Below are 17,775 nucleotides of genomic sequence, written 5' to 3' on the forward strand. Positions count from 1 at the left end.
ACAAGACTCAGCCTGACAGCCATGTGGAAAGGCAGTGAGATGCAGAAGTGGCCATTCCCAGACAGGAGTCCAAAGCATGTCCTGGGCCTAAAGGCCACTCCCTGAAGGCAGGTTCCCCAGAGTTCCCTCTGTCTCTTTCAGATCTGCTGTCTCAGACAAGCCTTATTCTGAGCTTGCCTAGTCTTGGAACACAAAGCCAAAGCCCCACACAAATCAGATGATGGGCCAAGCCACCCTCCATGCCTGGCCTGGGCCTTGCTCTCCAGGCTCCCTTCCACCACATCCTGTTCCTAATCTGGTGTGATGCCAAGCTACTGTGGGTTCTTATACACGCTGCATGGTGCCTCAATTCCCTGCCTCTACTCCAGTATTCTTACTGCCTAGAGCACCCTACCTCCCTAAGCCCCTTGCCCCAACTCCAGGTCCACAACTCTTTCACCTGATTGACTCCTTCTCAGGCTTCAAGATTTATCTTAGGGATCACCTCCTCCAGGAAGCCTCCCTTGATTCTCTTGGCAAAAGTGAATGCTTCTGGGACTTCCCTGGGGATCCAGTGGTCGAGACTCTGCACTCCCAATGCAAAGGGCCTGGGTTCAATCCCTAGTTGGGGAACTAGATCCCACATGCCGCAACTGGGAGTCCACGTGCCACAGCTAACAGTTGTCATGCCAAAATTAAGACCTGGAACAGCCAAATAATAAAATATTTCTTTTTAAAAACTGAATGCTTCTCCCCTGTGCTTTCAGAGCCTCATTGTTTACATTTACCACTGTTCTTGCTTCCCTGTAGCTCAAATGGTAAAGAATCTGCCTGCAATCCAGGAGACCCAGGTTCGAATCCTGGGTCGGGAAGATCCCCTAGAGAAGGGAATGGCAACCCACACCAATATTCCTGCCTGGAGAATTCCATGGACAGAGGAGCCTGACGGGCTACAGTCTATAGGGTCACAAAGAGTCAGACACGACTGAGCAACTAACACACACACCATTGCTCTTGCCACTCTCTTGAAAGTGTGGGAAGTCTGAACTTGGCGTGTCTGCCTGCCCGACAACCCCCATACTCATGAACCCACAGTCACATGAAGCTATGTCCTCCCCAAGGGAGAGAGCCCCGCAGTGAAGCCTGTCCAGCCGAAGTCCTCAGACTGTGGATTTTCAGACAGAGGTTTGATGAGAGGAGGTCTGCAGGCCTCGGAACAGCATGCAGAGAAGGGAGTGTGATCAGAAGGAGGCCCCAGGAGGCCTAAGGGAGACCGAGCAGGGTGAGCCAAGAGGGTGGAACGGCTCCCAGGAGACTTCCTAGAAGAAAGGGTGCCTCTCAGAAAAGGTTAGAGCCCCGCCCTCTCTCAGTTCACCTACCTGCCCCCTTCCACCACCTCACCAACATGGGAGAAAGAGTCTACCGTTGAGTCCCAATCTTCAACACAGCAAAAGATGGAGCAGGTGCTAAAGTGGCACCTTTTTCTCTCGGCCCACCCTTCCCTTTGCCCTAGCACCGAATCCTGAAGGGGCCACAAAGGGGGTCACAGCTCCCTCAGCCACCTCCCTAAGGGGCTCTTTTATGTTAAACAGGAGTCTTCTTAAATAAATTTTAAAAACACACCTGCATAGCTGCTTGCCTACAAATACAAACCTGTCTATGCTAAGATACACACGTGCATGTCTTCTCTATGATCTAACTTTGCAAGTCGTTTAATTCAACTGAGGAGGGCCTGGGAGGCCCCCCAGTGACACTCCTGTGCTCCCACCCGCATTAATCTGCCAGGCTTCTGGGTTTCAGCTTCTGGTGTGGTTCACTGTGACCTGCAGCTTCCTGGGGGGTGAACTTGAGAAGCCCCTCCCCTGCTTTTAATCCTTGACTCCTCCTTCCACCCCAGAAGCTCAGGGAAAAGGCCTATTCAGCATCCACCCAGGGGAGGGTTGCAGTGAGGGGAAGAAGTCCAAGACTTCCTGCTCTGCCCACGAGGTGAGCTCCGGGACAATGCGGAGATTAACTTGTGAAGGAGCAGCCAGCAAGGCCAGGGAGCGGCTGCTTCTGGTAGGAGGCCCCCGCCAGGGAGGCCAAGCCCCTGAGGTGCACCCTTCACTGTTCTCCCCTACTGCCCTAAGCCTGCCTGTGAGCAGAGACCAGCCTGGGCAAACCGTGGGCCCTCCGTCTGCACACAGTAAGGTGGGAGGCACCTTGTGGAACGATTGGAGTCTGCAGACACTCCTTGGCAATGGAGGGTGGGAGGCACCAACTGACAGCGAAGGGGGAGGGGAGTGCAATCTGCAAACACAGCAAGAGGGATACAGGTCAGACCGCACACTGGAACTTTGCTGAAGAAGGGAAGATGGTGATGCTCCAGGTATCATCCGTCCAGAACAGAGGGTCCACAAAGGCTATATACCCAGACCCCCACCTCTGATTGTCCAACCAGAACCTCCAGGGCTGGCCCCAGTCAGGCATCCTCTACTGCCTCCACTCTCCCACCACACAGGGACAGCCATTCAGATAACCCTGACAGAGTCACCTGAGGACAGGGGCAAGTGAGCTCGGCATGAGAGCTCTATTAGAGCAACGTGTTTTCACTGCTCCATCCAACAACCATGACGTTGTTGATTGTGCCAACAAGTTCCTGAAAGCCTTGCTGACCTGGAGGGAGAGCCGGTGCCTGGAGTTCCATGAAGACAAGGAGGCCTTGCTAGACACTAAGCATGAACTCTCCATAAGCGCCATAACCTCTTGTTCTGTATTCAGTGGAGACCCCTGACTGCCTGTCCCCATACCTGCCCTACGCCCCACGCCTCCACACTTGGACGCCTTCCCTCCAGATGCCTGCGTCTCAGCACTGAAATGGTACTGCCCTGCTTGCCTGCAATGAGCGGTCTCTGTACAACTGTTGGCTGTTTTGAGTCTGTGCTCCTATTCTGAAGGCAGCCTTCAGGCTTCACACACCGCACTTCTCTCCCAATAATCTGGGCAGATGACCTTAATAGGGACTGACAGATCCCTTGGGCCCCAGCCTCTTTCCCTTTCACCAGAATTCTGGGGACTTCTCCCAAGGAACAACACAACTGCTCAGAGATGAATGACAAAGGTGTTTTATTGAAGATTCACCCGAAGATGGATAAAGGGAAGAAGAAGAGAGGACAGGGCACTCCGGGGTTCTTGTCCCGACCTTGCAGGGTCGGTTGCTGCCCGGTGATGGAGAAGGAGTTTGGTCCTGATGTAGAGTAAGATGCAGGATCTGGTAGGAGGCAGCGTTGAGCTGGGAGGGGACACATGACCCTGATAATCCTGGAGATGAGGCACCTGGTTGGATTCTCCTCTGTCCATGGGAGGTAAAGAGTCAGCTGACACCTCTCCCATTCCAGCTGGATCACAAGCCCAAATCGGAAGAAGCTACCAAACTCTAAGAGGGCAGAGTCCATGTCCTGGCACTGAGATGACACTGGTAAGATGAGCCCCAGGAAAGGAGAGTGGAGGTAGGGTTGAAGGAAGCAGAGACACCAGGGCTGGGCAGGCTGGCCGCAGACGCTGCAGGGCCCCCGTCTCCTTTATCGGAAGGATTTCTTGGACACGGTGGTGGTAGAGATGATCTTGCCACTGGAACTGCCGCCAATGCCACCACCAAATCCAAAGCCACTTCCAGAGCCAGAACCCAGGCCAAATCCGGAGCTGCTTCCTAACCCTCCACCGAGGCCAACTGCGCAGGAGCCAGAGCCCAGGCCAAATCCAGAGCTGCCTCCTAACACTCCACCGAGGCCTCCTGCGCTGGCAGCTCCACCAACCACAGCTGTGGGAAAAAGGCAAGAACAAGGTAACTCCATCAGCACTGTTACCGGGAATCTCACCCCAAACCAGGGCAAATAAACAGCCACAGTAGGGAACAGACAGTACTTACAGATGCTCACAGCACTCTGGCATTCTCCAGACATTCTGTGGGGGAGAGAAAGAGCAGTGAACCTCAGCAAGCCTGGAGCCACGCTTCATTCAACAAGCCGGTGGCAAGCACCCTCCCCCTTGTTAAGCTGAATTGAGGCCTGAATGTGAGCCTGCGTGTAACATCCCGGTTTATAACACACCAGCACTGAAGCAAGCAGTGCAGCAGAGGCGCCCTGGACTGGCCATGGCTCTGGACCCTCTCCATTTCCCCTGTTCCCACCCTGCCTTCCCCACTCACCGGCACTCCTCGCCCTCCAGCAGCTTGCGGTAGGTGGCAATCTCGATGTCCAGGGCCAGCTTGACGCTCATGAGCTCCTGGTACTCTCGCAGCACCCGGGCCAGCTCCTCCTTGGCCTTCTGCAGGGCGGCCTCTAGCTCTGTGCGCTTGCTGTAGGCATCCTTTAGGGCCACCTCCCCACGCTGCTCTGCGTCGGCCACGGATCCCTGCAGAGTCTGGCACTGAAGACAACGGCAAGGGACAGGCAGTCAATCATTAGGGCCTGTTGTCAAGACCTCGAAATCTGTCCCCTCTCCTGCAGCCACTTTATTTGGCTTAGGATGTTAGGATTCTGTCTGTCCTCCCCACGTTCCCTGACTCATGCATTTTATTCACTCCTGCTAGAGTCCACCAATGCCCCCACCTGACTGATTCAACAAAAATAAAACAAACAATGAAAAATAGCCAAGAAACCTTATTTACTGAGGTGTCATATCATGTTAACTAGGTTATTGCTGAAAAGATTTGGGTATGACTTGTCTGTTTTCAGTAACTAAGTCATGTCTGACTCTTTGCCACCCCACGGACTGTAGCCCGCCAGCTCCTCTGTCCATGAGATTTCCCAGGCAGGAATACTGGAATGGGTTGCCATTTCCTTGTGCAAAGAGCTACAAATTCCCTGCAGACCAGCTCAAGGTCTTCCAGCCTCATGCCTTGTCTGCTTGTCTACTCTGGAGACATATCTTGGGCCCCGGCCCTGTAGTGAGGCTCTCAGGTAGAGGTGACACCTACCTGCTTCTTGACGTTCTCGATCTCAGCCCGCAGCCTCTGGATCAACCTGTTAAGCTCTGAAATCTCATTCTTGGTGTTTCTCAGGCTGTCTCCATGTTGGTCCACTGAGGTCTGAAGCTGCTGGACCTGAGACCCAGGGAAGCAAGGGTCAGGGTTGTTTGGGTGAGGTCTATCCTCCAATGAACTCAGCAAGAATAGCCACAGGTGGCAGGGGTAATACAAAATGTCACATAATCTCCAGGCAGACCAGGATCAGTGACGCCCAGAAGAATCAGTTTACCTCTGACTTCTCTTGGGCTTGAGCTGATGATGGCTTGCTCACAGACATCAAAAGCAGAGCCCCAGAAGCCACCAACTCCAGAGAGACCCCCAGCACTCACCTTGGTCTGGTACAGGGCCTCGGCCTCAGCCTTGCTCCTCTGGGCGATCTCCTCATACTGGGCCCGGACCTCAGCAATGATGCTGTCCAGATCCAGATTGCGGTTGTTGTCCATGGAGAGGACCACAGATGTGTCGCTGACCTGGGTCTGCATCTGGGACAGCTCCTGCAGGGAAAACGTCTCATATCAGGTGTACTGGAGGGTCTTCCCTAATCTCTAACACCAGAGACACACCATCATCATGGAAATGGCCATGCCACAGGTTCAGATGGGAGCCAACTTGGCATTCCCAAAGTGTACAGAAGAGGAGGAGGGGTAAATTTCTATGTAGAAATCAAGTGGCTGGTGACATCTCAGGACAGAAGAGCAATGCCTGTAGTCTTCCCTGCTCCCTGAGGACCACAAGTCACTCCAGGTCAGGAGGCTCAAGTATGTTGGCATGGAAGGGAAGATAATGATCTTTCTCACTGGAGAAATGCTAGACAGCAATCACTTCTATCCCGTGCAAACTTCAGATCTAATCCTCTAAGACAACCTCTGGTTTAGAGAACCTCTCGGTTTCAGTTGAATCTCTCACTTCAATCCTTTCTATCCATGATCTTGCTGATAGCCATGGCCCTGAAGTAAGGGAGCTGGAGTACTTTCAAAGGACTGTCAGTTCCAACCAGCAGCCTCACAGGTGGAGGCCTTCCCTGAATGGAGGGGTGGAAGATGGAGTCCTCACCGCAGCATAGAGGACCCTCAGGAAGTTGATCTCATCGTTCAGGGCATCCACCTTGGCCTCCAGCTCCACCTTGTTCATGTAGGCAGCATCCACGTCCTGCAGAAGAGAAGGGAGGATAAGAGACAAGGTACAAGCATTCCAGTGAGGGGCAGGGGGCATTATGTGACACACAGGTAGCACCAGGTGAGGTGGTAAGGGCCTCACTTTATTTGGCCTGTTCTGCCCCTAAAGCCACCTGCAGACATGGAAGTTAATTATCCATGTGGGCTTTTTTCACGGCCTTAATTCCTAGTTCAGTGAGATCTGGATAGTATCAAGGAAGGGTGGGGTGGGGGGGGGGAGAAGGTCAGGATGAACCAAACCCATGATTCAAGCCAAAGACCACTCCTGAGGGAATTGGGAGCACATCCCTACCCTCCTTCAACCCTCACCTTCTTGAGGACCACAAAGTCATTTTCAGCAGCTGTGCGTTTGTTGATTTCATCTTCATACCTGGGGGTGGGAAGATGAGAAAGAAAAGACAATAGCTCCACAGAGAGCTAGTGTTTCTCACTCTTTCCTGCTGGTTTTCAAACATCTATTGGAAAAAATCCATCTAATTGGCTACATTTTCGCATGTTCATGCAGATATTAATTTCATTTACATTGGCTGAGTAATGACCTTGTTTGAGGTAACAGTCTAGATTCTAGTTTATTCAGAGGAGTGAAAACCAAATTTTAAAAAGACTGTTTGCAAGAGATAAGATGTGAGGAAGAGAACAAGCATGATCTGGTTCATTTGATTTCAGTAGAAGACCTGTCCTTTGGCCATTAGGTGGACTAAATTCTTAGGAGAGTTGCCAATGCTCCAGTTCTTTTTCCTTGGTATGAGAGTGAATTGAGAGAGGGAGCTGGTATTTTTCTGTTTCATCCCATAATGAGCATACTAAGAGCTACTATGCATTCAATGATCATTGTATGCCCAGCACTACGCTACCTGCTTTCTCTATCTCATTTAATGTCATTTAATTCTCTCAACCTATAAGGTGGAACTATTATTCCCATTTTAAAGATGAAGAAGGACTTCCTTGGTGGTCCACTGGTTAAGACTCTGCACTTCTTCTGCAGGGGGGCATGAGTTTGATCCTAGGTCAAGGAACTAAGATCCCACAGTCTGTACAGTGCTGCCAATAAATAATAATAATAAAGATGAAGAGAACTAAGACTCAGAGAGGTTAAGCAAGCCGGCCAAGATCACACAGCTTCGTAAGTGGAGGAGTCAGTATGCCAAGCAAGTCCATCTCTCCTTACAGCCTGTATTCTCCTCACCCTGCTGTGTTACTTTCCATCCATTTGGTATATGCCACGCCCAGCTCCCTGGACCTATCACTCATTTTCTGTTTGGGGCAACTTAGAGCTGATGACATCCTATTTTAAAAAGTGACCATGTAGATGCAGAACAGACTGGAGGTCATCCCTGACTCTTCAGGGTCTCTTCTGAGCCTGGGATTCTAAATGACTGAAGAGGAGCCCCCGGCTGGGGCACAGTCAGACAGATTTGTTGGACGGCATTCGCTCCCTACATACTTGGTCTTATAGTCCTCCACGCTGTCCTGCATGATCTTCAGCTCAGACTGCAGGCGTCCTTTGTCGTTGGCTAAGGTATCCACCTGCTTCCTCAGGGCATTGATGTAGGCCTCAAAGAAGGGCTCAAGGTTTTTGACAGATGTGGTAGTCGTCTGCTGCTGGAGGAGTTTCCACTTGGTCTCTAGCACCTTGTTCTGCTGCTCTAAGAACCGCACCTGTATTTAACAAAGGCACCAACCGACTGATGAGAGCCTGAAACTCTGGCAGGAGGGCTGGACCACACCAACCCAGTCAACCCAAGCCAACCTGGAATCCCAAGAGCCTTCAGAGTAAGGCCACCACCTTACAACTTCAGGCACCATCTGCTGGAGTCAATATGGCAACCCCCCTCCATGGAAGCAAGTGGGTCACATGTGTTGGGAAGAACAGAGCAGAGCCCACACATCCGGGCCTGACTGTGCAGCAAGAACAACTGGACCACAGGGGTCCAGAAGGCCTGGGAAGAATTGCTAAGAAGAACATTGAACTTCTATGAAATAATAAAACTAATTCAGGAAATACAACCAGAGCCTAGGGGCTATTGCACTCAGTGTGACCTCACCCAAGGCAAAGGAATCATAAACTCACTGAAGATGTTTTTAAACAAGCTTTCTTATAAATGAACCTCGTGTGTCCCTGTGAACCTATGCAGAATGGAATATAAAATGTCTAAGATCCAGCCCTAGACATATTCTGAGTCTCATAGACTCAGTCCTGCAAGGGAACTTCCCTGAACTTTCCCTCTAGGAAGAGATCTAGCCAGATAAACCAAGGTGTAGCATGACATTTCCACTTTATGTGCCTCAGAATAGAAAAGAAAGCAGATAAGGGTGACTGATCATGATTTGAACTTAAACCGATGATGGGAGATAAGACAAGTAAGCACCCAACCATCAGTCTTACTTTTGCACCTGTAGGTCCTAGAGTCACAATGAAGCCCTTTTAAGCTACTAGGGATTTCTTCAAGCTAGCAAGAACAAATATTCCCATTCAATCTACGCCAAGATCGTTCATTCTTGCCCCATTCATCTAAGAGAATTGAGACTTCATTGCACAGAGAACCAGGGCACTCTGGGCCAAATGTGCTCACCCATCCATTCGGTCATTCGTCTTGGAATTAATGACTCTCTGGAACTAATCTGTCTACTATCATCCGTCACACATAAACATAGCATACAGCGCAAAAGTCTTGAACCTCTAGACCTTGCATGGAGAGGAAAGTAGACTACAAAAGAAAAAGGAGAGATTCAGCCCACTGCCCCTTCAAAAAGACCCCAAAATGAGCAATTTTGCCCAGAGTCAGGAGGATGAACTCGATGACCTTCTGAGGTCCTCATGGGCCCTGGAATCTGCCACTGGAGTCAGTCCCTCTCTCATTTGAGAAAGCAGCCTGGTTTTCCTCTGCCCCAAAATTGGAAGTGCCAATAGTTAAGTAATCGTATTAACTAGAATGAATTAACTATATTATTAACCATGTTATTTCTGAAACCAAAATCTAGAGAAAAAGCAAAGAAATGATATACCCATTTTATAGCTGGGGTGACTGGGCCCAGAAAAGTTGAATGATTTGCCCAGAAGCACATAGCAACCTCAGGGAAATTCAAACATTGAACTGCTTTGAGCAGCCTATTTTCCCACCAGCCACAGGACAAAAGAGAAAGAGTAACGGTTCTCCTTAACCGGTAGGAAACAGAGGCCCAGAGAAATCCACAGGTTTCCCAAATCTGCCGCAGGCTTAGGTATGAGATGCTGGGACTCAAAAACCCTGGCTTCTACCACCTTATCTGACCAAGGGGCCGCTCACCTTGTCGATGAAGGAGGCAAACTTGTTGTTAAGGAGCTTGATCTGCTCACGCTCCTCAGTCCGGACCTTCTGGATCTCAGGGTCAATCTCCACGTGGAGTGGGGTCAGCAGGCTCTGGTTGATGGTGACCTCCTGAATCCCTCCAGCAGGGCAGACCGGGAAGCCAGCACCACCTCGTCCACCGAAGGAGCCCCCGAATCCACTGCCAAAGCCGCCAGCGCCGAAACCAGAGCCAAAACCTCCAGCAGCCCCAAAACCTCCAGCAGCCCCAAAGCCACCTGCAGCCCCGAAGCCGGCACCCTGCCGGCACCCGGCCATGCTGATGGAGATGCTCTTGTTCCCCCCGAGGTTGTAGAGGCTTCTGCTGCCGAAGCCCCCAGAGGAGCAGCGGCCTGCACCCCCAGACATGGAGGCTGAGCTGAAAGCAGCCTTCTTGACCCCACCTACGATGGCCGAGCCACAGCTAAAGCCACGGGGCCCGCCTCGCACATACTGCTGTCTGGCGATCATGACTGGAGAGAGAGGAGCAAGCTCAGAGTTGTCAGGGAGAAGCAAGAGGGGCCAGGTCACTGACTGCAGCAGTACCAGTCTGGGTCTCTTATATGTGCTGGAGAGCAGGGCTTGGTTGCAGGGGCATAAAGGGAAAAATCTGAAACATCTCTGGGCTTGGCCTTTGGCACTGGCCCATCCTTCTTGCACCTGCTGAACATGTCACAAACACACCTACAGAAGTCATTCGGAGGGCACACTCTCTTCCCTGAGAAGCTGAACCAGTGTCCCAGGGCCTCCTGGGTCACCACCGCCCCCCCACCTGACACTGCACTCTAATCTCACCAGCCTCCAGGGGCCTCCCTGCTCCAGACAAGACAACCGTCGCTCTGTCGCTCACTCCACAGAATTTGGAACCTCAGAGGCTGACTTCAAATGCACGCTTTGCAAACCTGCAGCTAGTCATTCTCTGGTGCTCAGTTGCTTCACCCATAAATTGGAAATAATACAAATATTTGCCTTCACCTTCTGTCAAGATCCTGAGATTACAAGGAATGAGGACTCTGTAACCTGTCAGAGACCGCACATATATTTGTCACTAGCATTTCTATTCCTCTGTGTGCACTTGGACCAGAAAAGGGTGTCCCCGGTGTCTCAGATGGAAAAGAGTCTGCCTGCAATGCAGGAAACCCAGGTTCAACCCCTGGGTCAGGAAGATCCCCTGGAGGAGGGCCTGGAAATCCATCCAGTATTCTTGCTTGGAGAATCCCATGGCTAGAGAAGCCTGGTGGGCTACAGTCCATGGGGTCACACAGAGTCAGACACGACTAAGCAACTAACAAGCACACACACATATATACAAAAGGGGAAATCCATAGTCCAGCCTGCTAGACTTCCAAACCTGTAGATCAGGACTCAGCTTGGGACTTCCTTGGTAGTACAGTGGTTAAGAATCCACCTGCCAATGCAGGGTACATGGGTTCGATCCCTGGTCCAGGGAGATTCCACATGCCACCAGACTACAAGCCTGTGCACCACAGTTACTGAGCCCGAGCTCTAGAGTCCACACACCGCAACTACTGAAGCCCACATGCCCTAGAGCCCATGCTCTGCAACAAGAGAAGCCGCTGCAATGAAAAGCCCACGCACCCCAACAAAGAGTAGCCCCAGCTGTCTGTAATTAGTGAAAGCTTGTGCACAGCAACAAAGACCCAGGGCAGCCAAAAATAAATAAGTAGTTTTTAAAAGACTCAGCTTGGCTTGATACACAATTATTGAAAACCTACTATCTGCCAGGCATGGAGCTGGAGGCGAAATACAGGTGACTCTGCCTCTGGCTCTCAGGACTTCCATTCCTTCTTGGGACTCCAGCCTGCATTTACCAGATTCTGGGTCAGCACTCTCCAGCCTGGGTCCCGACTGTGCGCCGCGCTACTCCATTTGCTGCCCAGTCGTTTGCTTGGCTCACCAGGACAGGCCATGTCTGTTTTCCCATAACAATCTCAGCATTTGGGGCAGGAGCTGGAACAATGGGGTGATGGGGACATCTTTGGAAGAATAATGAAACCTATGAGCCCCTTCTCAGAGCGATGTTTTCAAATACAATACCCTAGTTTTAAGCTCGAACTTAAAGTCTTTCCCACTGAGTGCAGTGAATCTGTATTCAAATCCCACCTGTTGCTACTAACTGGCTGTGCAGTCTTGGGCAGGTCACCTAATCTCTCAGAACCCATAGATCTTAGATGATCTCATAGATCATGAGATGATGTACCTACAGTGCCTGGTACACACTAGGTCTGGAGACATTCATTCTTACATCCTGCCCAGGCTTCGGTGTTGCCACTTTTGAGGAGAAATCAGATGAATCTTTATCTCTCTTCTCAATCTCTAATGAGACTGCTATCCCGAATCTGGGGAACGGCAGTGAAGAGGGCATTCGTGATTCCCACAGGCCCGAGCTGACCCTGACCAACTGAAAACTGGCCACTGCAAAAACAAGCAGCCCTAGACTTCCCTGGAGGTCCAGAGGCTAAGAATCTGCCTGCCAGTGCAGAGGACAAGTGTTCGATCCCTGGTCCAAGACAATCCCGCATGCCATGGAGCAACTAAGCCCATGTGCCACAGCTACTGAGCCTGCGCTCTAGCACCCAGGCTCCGCAACAAGAGAAGCCACTGCAATGAGAAACCCTCACATTGCAACGAAGAGTAGCCCCCACTTGCTGCAACTAGAGAAAGCCCTCACAGGAACGCAGACCCAGCGCAGCCAAAAATAATTAAAAAAAAAAAAAAATGAGCATCCCCTTCCATGCAAAGAGACTGAAGAGGCCCGTGGGATGAGAAGGTGCTGCATGGATCCAGGTCATGGGAACCAGGCTACAGGAAGACTGGATTGGCTGGGAGCTGTCTCCTCCAGCCAGCTCCTCTCTCCCCACCCCCACCCTCATTGCCTCTCCCTGCCCTCCTCTTCCTCTACTTCTCAACCACACCTCACCCTCTGTCCCCATCTACCTCTGCCTTTGCTGGGCTCTCTATGCACCTGCCCAGATGGCCTCTAAGTAAATGAGTGCTTGGAAGGGCTATGCCAGGGAGGACAGGAGACACCCACCTCCACTGGGGTTCCATCAAAGGTCCACTGGAGAAAGCCCGAGCTTTCCATCCACCTGTAGTAGGGGAGCATTCTAGAGCCAAGACCATCTCCTGTGAAGGTCAGGGTTGGACATCCTTCTCTCAATGAGTATTTATGGAGTGCCAGCTTTGTGCCAGGCTCTGTGCTGACTACTTTATATACATGTGATCATGGAATCTTCCTAGAAGCTCTCTGTAGCCAGCATCACAACGGTGCTTACAAATGATGACTTGGAAGACCCTGGGGCAGTGAAGTAGCCCCCAGGGTCACACAGTGATGGAGCTAGGACCCCAACTGACAACAGTCTATTCCCAAAGGCTCTGCCCTCCCTGGCCTCTCACCCATACCATCCTGCCTGATATAAAGTCAGTTTGTCTAATTTGTACAGCGGTCAATCCAGATTTGGGCACCTGAGCAAACCTTGAACCGGCTCTGAGGGCACGAGTATGCAAGGGTTTACCAATTTCCACCCTAGTGGGCATGGCTGAGGCTGTAGCTGAAGGAGCAGGGAACAGCTGGAGCCACCCTCTAGGGGAGCTGAGGTCTGATTGTCTGCTTTTCTGCCCCGAGGGTGGGAAGGAGCAGAACCCAGGGCTCAGACCCCTCACCTGCCTCACCTCCCACTCATGGCTCGATCCTCCTGGCTGACTCTAAGGGTTGACGAGGACCTTTGTAGGCTAGGAGGAGGCTTTTCCTCCCCAGAGATGTAGCCCCACGGTGTCTTGTGATGTGTCCATTGTGTCTTATAGTCTATAGCTCTGACACCCCAAAACAAGAGAATGCTGCATCCTTAAGGTGTGTATAAAACAGAAAGCCAACAGAGGTGGAAGGGACTTTAAGGGAAATAATCTATAATATATAATCAATCTTATTTTGTGCCTGTGGGACACCCAAACCATGGATCTTCAATGGAGGTACTTCTCATCACGCAAACCCTAAGTTGAGGCAGAGGTCATCCCTCAGACAGAAAGATGAGGGAAAGGCTGCCTGGCTTTCCAGGTAGCAGTTACTCTCCCACAGAACTGCCATCATGCGCTGGACGCTGAGTGCTTTTCTTATAAGAATTCCCTTCCTCACAACAACCCAGCTAAAGGGGGTCGCCAGGCTGTTTAGAGCTACAGACAACCAAGGTTGAGAGAGCTTATATAATTTGACTAAGATCACACAGCTAGGAAGTGGTGGAGGTAGGTGGCCAGTCCTGTCCATCTAACTTCAAAGCTTGTGACCTTGATCTCTACACCCCAGTGGTTTATATCAGAATCTGCAGGAAAAACAATTATATGGGAACTTTGACCCGTAGCTTGTGGTCCACCAGAGCAGCCATAGGGCCTCGGCCAGCAAGCTAAATGTTCTATCCCTGCTTTTGCCAAGGAATGTTGATCGGATCATGTAGCCCTGTACTTACAAGTAACCAATAAGATAGGACCCTCTCATGGGGGGCCAATTCTGTGTCCTCCAACTAAGTCCAAATTAGCTAAATGACAAATCCTACAATAAACCCAAACCAAACAGAAAGAAAGTTCTAGACTAGAGCCCTATTCTGTGGCTCATTATAAAGTCAAAATTCCCAGAAGTTCACAAAATCCTTGGACTATAGCCTGAAAAACTCAAGGCAGCATGCCCTCAGTGTACAAGAGAGCCCTTTCCCCCGAGGGAGAAAAGCAAAGAAGAGTTTCCATCCATGAAAAGGGGAAGGTTGCCTCCTGCAGCCCTGGGCCAGAGGCAGGAAACTGGACCAGGTGACTCAACCTGGAAGCAGCAGCTAAAATCCGGTTCCCTGCCCCACCTCCACAGCTTCCACTCTTGTCCTTGTGACCCTTCCTCAACTGGCAGCCGTTCCCCATCTTGTCAAAGGGGAATAAGCAGCTGACAGGGGTGTGGAGCAGAGCGGAGGGTGTGTTTGCCCTGGGCTTTGTGGGTGAGGGAGACAAGCCCTGGCATTCAGTCCTGGGATTACGGGGATCCCAAGTCTTTTACTCTTAGCCCCAAACCTGGTGTGTGGTGTGGGAAAGCACCCCCGCCTGCCCTGACCGGGTTGGTGCCCTCACCCTGTTCAGTCACCCAGCCTCAGCCACCCCTGAGTCACTCCGTGGGGAGCCAGAGCCAACTTGGGGATCAGAAATTCTACAGAAAGGACCAGTCAGCATTTCGGAACGGGGACAGTGAGGACAGAGAGAGGGTGGGGAGCCCTTAGAATCGGGAAGTGGGGTCTGTGCACTGTCCCCACTTTCCCAGGGGCAGAGAGCATTTCTGGTCTCCCCCGCCCCCCGGGCATGTGTCAGCAGGGGTAACCCAACATGTTCTGGCAGCAAAACCATTCTTGTCATCAAAAACAAATGCACAGCCCCATTTGTAAAACAAGTAAAAGAGGAGATGCTCTGATTGGTGCAGAGGAGGGAACTATGAACCTTCTTGCCTGCTGGCCTCTCCCAGACCCCTTGAGAGCAGCCCATGGGGTTCTGAGTCTCCAGAAATTCAGCCTGGAAACCCCTGTGTCCTGGCCATTCCCAGATTTACACGAGTATTTCTAAGTAACATAACAATTTGTCCTTAGTGGATCTTCCTGGCCCATAGTATAATCTTTGAGTTTTGTTATATGATGAAGCTGTTTCTATTTCTTAAGTCCTAACTATAATTTCATATCTTTTTGCCTTTTCATATTGTTCCTGGGGTTCTCAAGGCAAGAATACTGAAGTGGTTTGCCATTCTCTTCTCCAGTGGACCATGTTTTGTTAGAAGTCTCCACCATGACCCTCCCGAGCCTACACTGCATGGTTCCTAGTTTCATTGAGTTAGACAAGGCTGTGATCCATGTGATCAGTTTGATTAGTTTTCTGTGATTATGGTTTTCACTCTGTCTGCCCTCTGACGGATAAGGATAAGAGGCTTATTATGGAAGCTTCCTGATGGTAGAGGCTGTCAATCCTAAAGGAAATCAGCCCTGAATTTTCACTGGAAGGACTGATGATGAGGCTGAAACTCCAGTACTTTGGTCACCTGATGCAAAGAACTGACTCATTGGAAAAGACCCTGATGCTGGGAAAGATTGAAGGCAGGAGGAGAAGGGGACGACAGAGAGTAAGATGGCTTGATGGCATCACCGACTCGATGGACATGAGTTTGAGCAAGCTCTGGGAGTTGGTGATGGACAGGGAGGCCTGGCATGCTGCAGTCCATGGGGTCACAAAGAGTCGGACATGACTGAGCAACTAAACTGAAGTGAAATATAATTTCAATAAAATTGTTTCTCTGTTAGGATATATACATATGTGTATATGTATAACTGAATCACTTTGCTTTACACTTGAAACTGACACAGCACTGTAAATTAACTATGCTTCCTTTTTTTTTAATTATCTGATTACCACTTCCAGTTAGCTGAATTGGAATTGTGAGAGTGAGCACCCTTGCCTTGTTCCTGATTTTGGAGGAAAAGCTTGTGACCTTTTATCTTGAAGTGTGATGTTAGCTGTGAGCTTGTGATAAATGTTGAGGTATGTTCCTTCTATACCTAGTTTGTTGATAATTCTTATATGAGTGGGTGTTGAATTTCTTCAAATGCTTTTTCTGCGTGCATTCAGATGATGCAGATCCCTGGGTCAGAAAGATTCCCTGGAGGAGGGCATGGCAGCACACTCCAGTATTCTTGCCTGGAGAATCCCATGGACAAAGGAGCCTGGTGGGCTACAGTCCATAGGGTCCCAAAGAGTCAGGCATGGCTGAAGAGACTTAGCATGAAGCACGCACATTAAGATAATCATATGATTTTTTTATTTTTTATTCTGTTAATGTATCACACATTGATTTGTGTATGTTGAGCCAATCTTGCATCCCAGAGATGAATCCCACTTGATTATGGTGTATTATCCTTTCAATGTGCTGCAGAACTCAGTTTTCTAGTATTTTGTTGGGAATTTTTTTGTATCTATAGTCATCAGGGATATTAGTCTGTAGTTTTCTTTCCTTGTAGTGTGCTTATCTGGCTTTGATGCTAACCCCATGAAATGAGTTGGGAGTTTTCCGTTCTCTTTGGGGTTTGGAGAAGTTTGAGAAGGGTTGACATTAATTCTTCTTTAATATTTAGTAAAAAATTTACCAATGAAGCCATCTGGTCCTGGAATTTTCCTTTTTGGGAGATGTTTAATTACTGATTCAATATCCTTACTGGTAATTGAACGGTTCAGATTTCCAGTTTGTTCCTGATTCAGTCTTGGTAAGTGATATATATCCAAGAATTTATCCCTTTCTTCTAGGTTGTCCAGTTTATTGGCATATAGTTGTCCATAACAACCTCTTATGATCCTATGTATTTTTTTATAATTTTATTTATTTATTTTTGACTGAGCTGGGTCTTCGTTGCTTTGCACGGGATTTATCGAGTTGTAACAAGCTAGGGCTACTCTTCATTGCGGTGTGTGACCTTCTCATTGCAATGGCTTCTCCTGTTGTGGAGCACAGGCTCTAGACGCATGGGCTTCAAAAGTTGCAGCACGTGGGCACAGTTGTGGCACACAGGCTTAGTTGCTCTGCAGCATGTGGAATCTACCCAGACCAGGGATGGAACCCATGTCCCCTGCATTGGCAGGCAGATTCTTACACACTGTTCCACCAGGAAGTCTGATCCTGTGTATTTTTGTGGTATTAGTTGAATGTCTCCTCTTTCTTGAATAATTTCATTGATTCAGGCCATCTCTTTCTCCCTTGGTTAGTCTAGCTAAAGATTGTCAATTTTGTTTACCTTTTCAAAGATCCAACTCTTAGGGGGTTTTGTCTTTTCCACTATTTTCCTGCTTCCTATTTAATCTACTTCTGTTCTAATCTTTATTATTTCCTTCCTTCTTCTAAATTTGGACTTACTCTGTTCTTTTTCTAGTTCCCTGAGGTGTAAAGTTAAAATGTTTATTTGGGTTCTTTCTATTTTCTCAATACATGTGTTTATAGCTATCAATTTCTCTCTTAGAACTGCTCTTGCTGCATCTCATAAGTTTTGGTATTTTGTGTTTCCATTTTCATTTGTCTCCAGATACTTTTGTATTTCCATTTTTAAATTTCTTCTTTGATCTGTTGGTTATTGGAGTTGTTTAGAGTGTACTGTTTAATTGCCATGTGTTCATGAATTTTCCACTTTTCCTTCTGTTATTGGTTTCTAGTTTCATACTCTTGTGGTCAGCAAAGACACTCTATATTATTTAAGTCTTCTTGAATTTGCTA

At 49.4% G+C, this 17,775-nt stretch overlaps 1 protein-coding gene across 1 annotated transcript; it reads right to left on the reverse strand.

Annotated features, from left to right (window-relative positions):
* Nucleotides 1–3,067: 3,067 nt before the first annotated feature.
* KRT4 (keratin 4) lies at nucleotides 3,068–10,034 on the reverse strand. Its single transcript, XM_006046600.4, has 9 exons — nucleotides 9,450–10,034; nucleotides 7,607–7,821; nucleotides 6,472–6,532; nucleotides 6,041–6,136; nucleotides 5,317–5,481; nucleotides 4,937–5,062; nucleotides 4,166–4,386; nucleotides 3,887–3,921; nucleotides 3,068–3,778 (listed from the first exon to the last, which is right to left on the reverse strand). The coding sequence occupies exons 1-9, from the start codon at nucleotides 9,957–9,959 to the stop codon at nucleotides 3,540–3,542; spliced, it is 1,668 nt and encodes a 555-aa protein (XP_006046662.3). The 5' UTR covers nucleotides 9,960–10,034; the 3' UTR covers nucleotides 3,068–3,539.
* Nucleotides 10,035–17,775: the final 7,741 nt, after the last annotated feature.

This window comes from Bubalus bubalis, chromosome 4, assembly GCF_019923935.1.
Source record: "Bubalus bubalis isolate 160015118507 breed Murrah chromosome 4, NDDB_SH_1, whole genome shotgun sequence".
Classification (NCBI taxonomy): domain Eukaryota; kingdom Metazoa; phylum Chordata; class Mammalia; order Artiodactyla; family Bovidae; genus Bubalus; species Bubalus bubalis.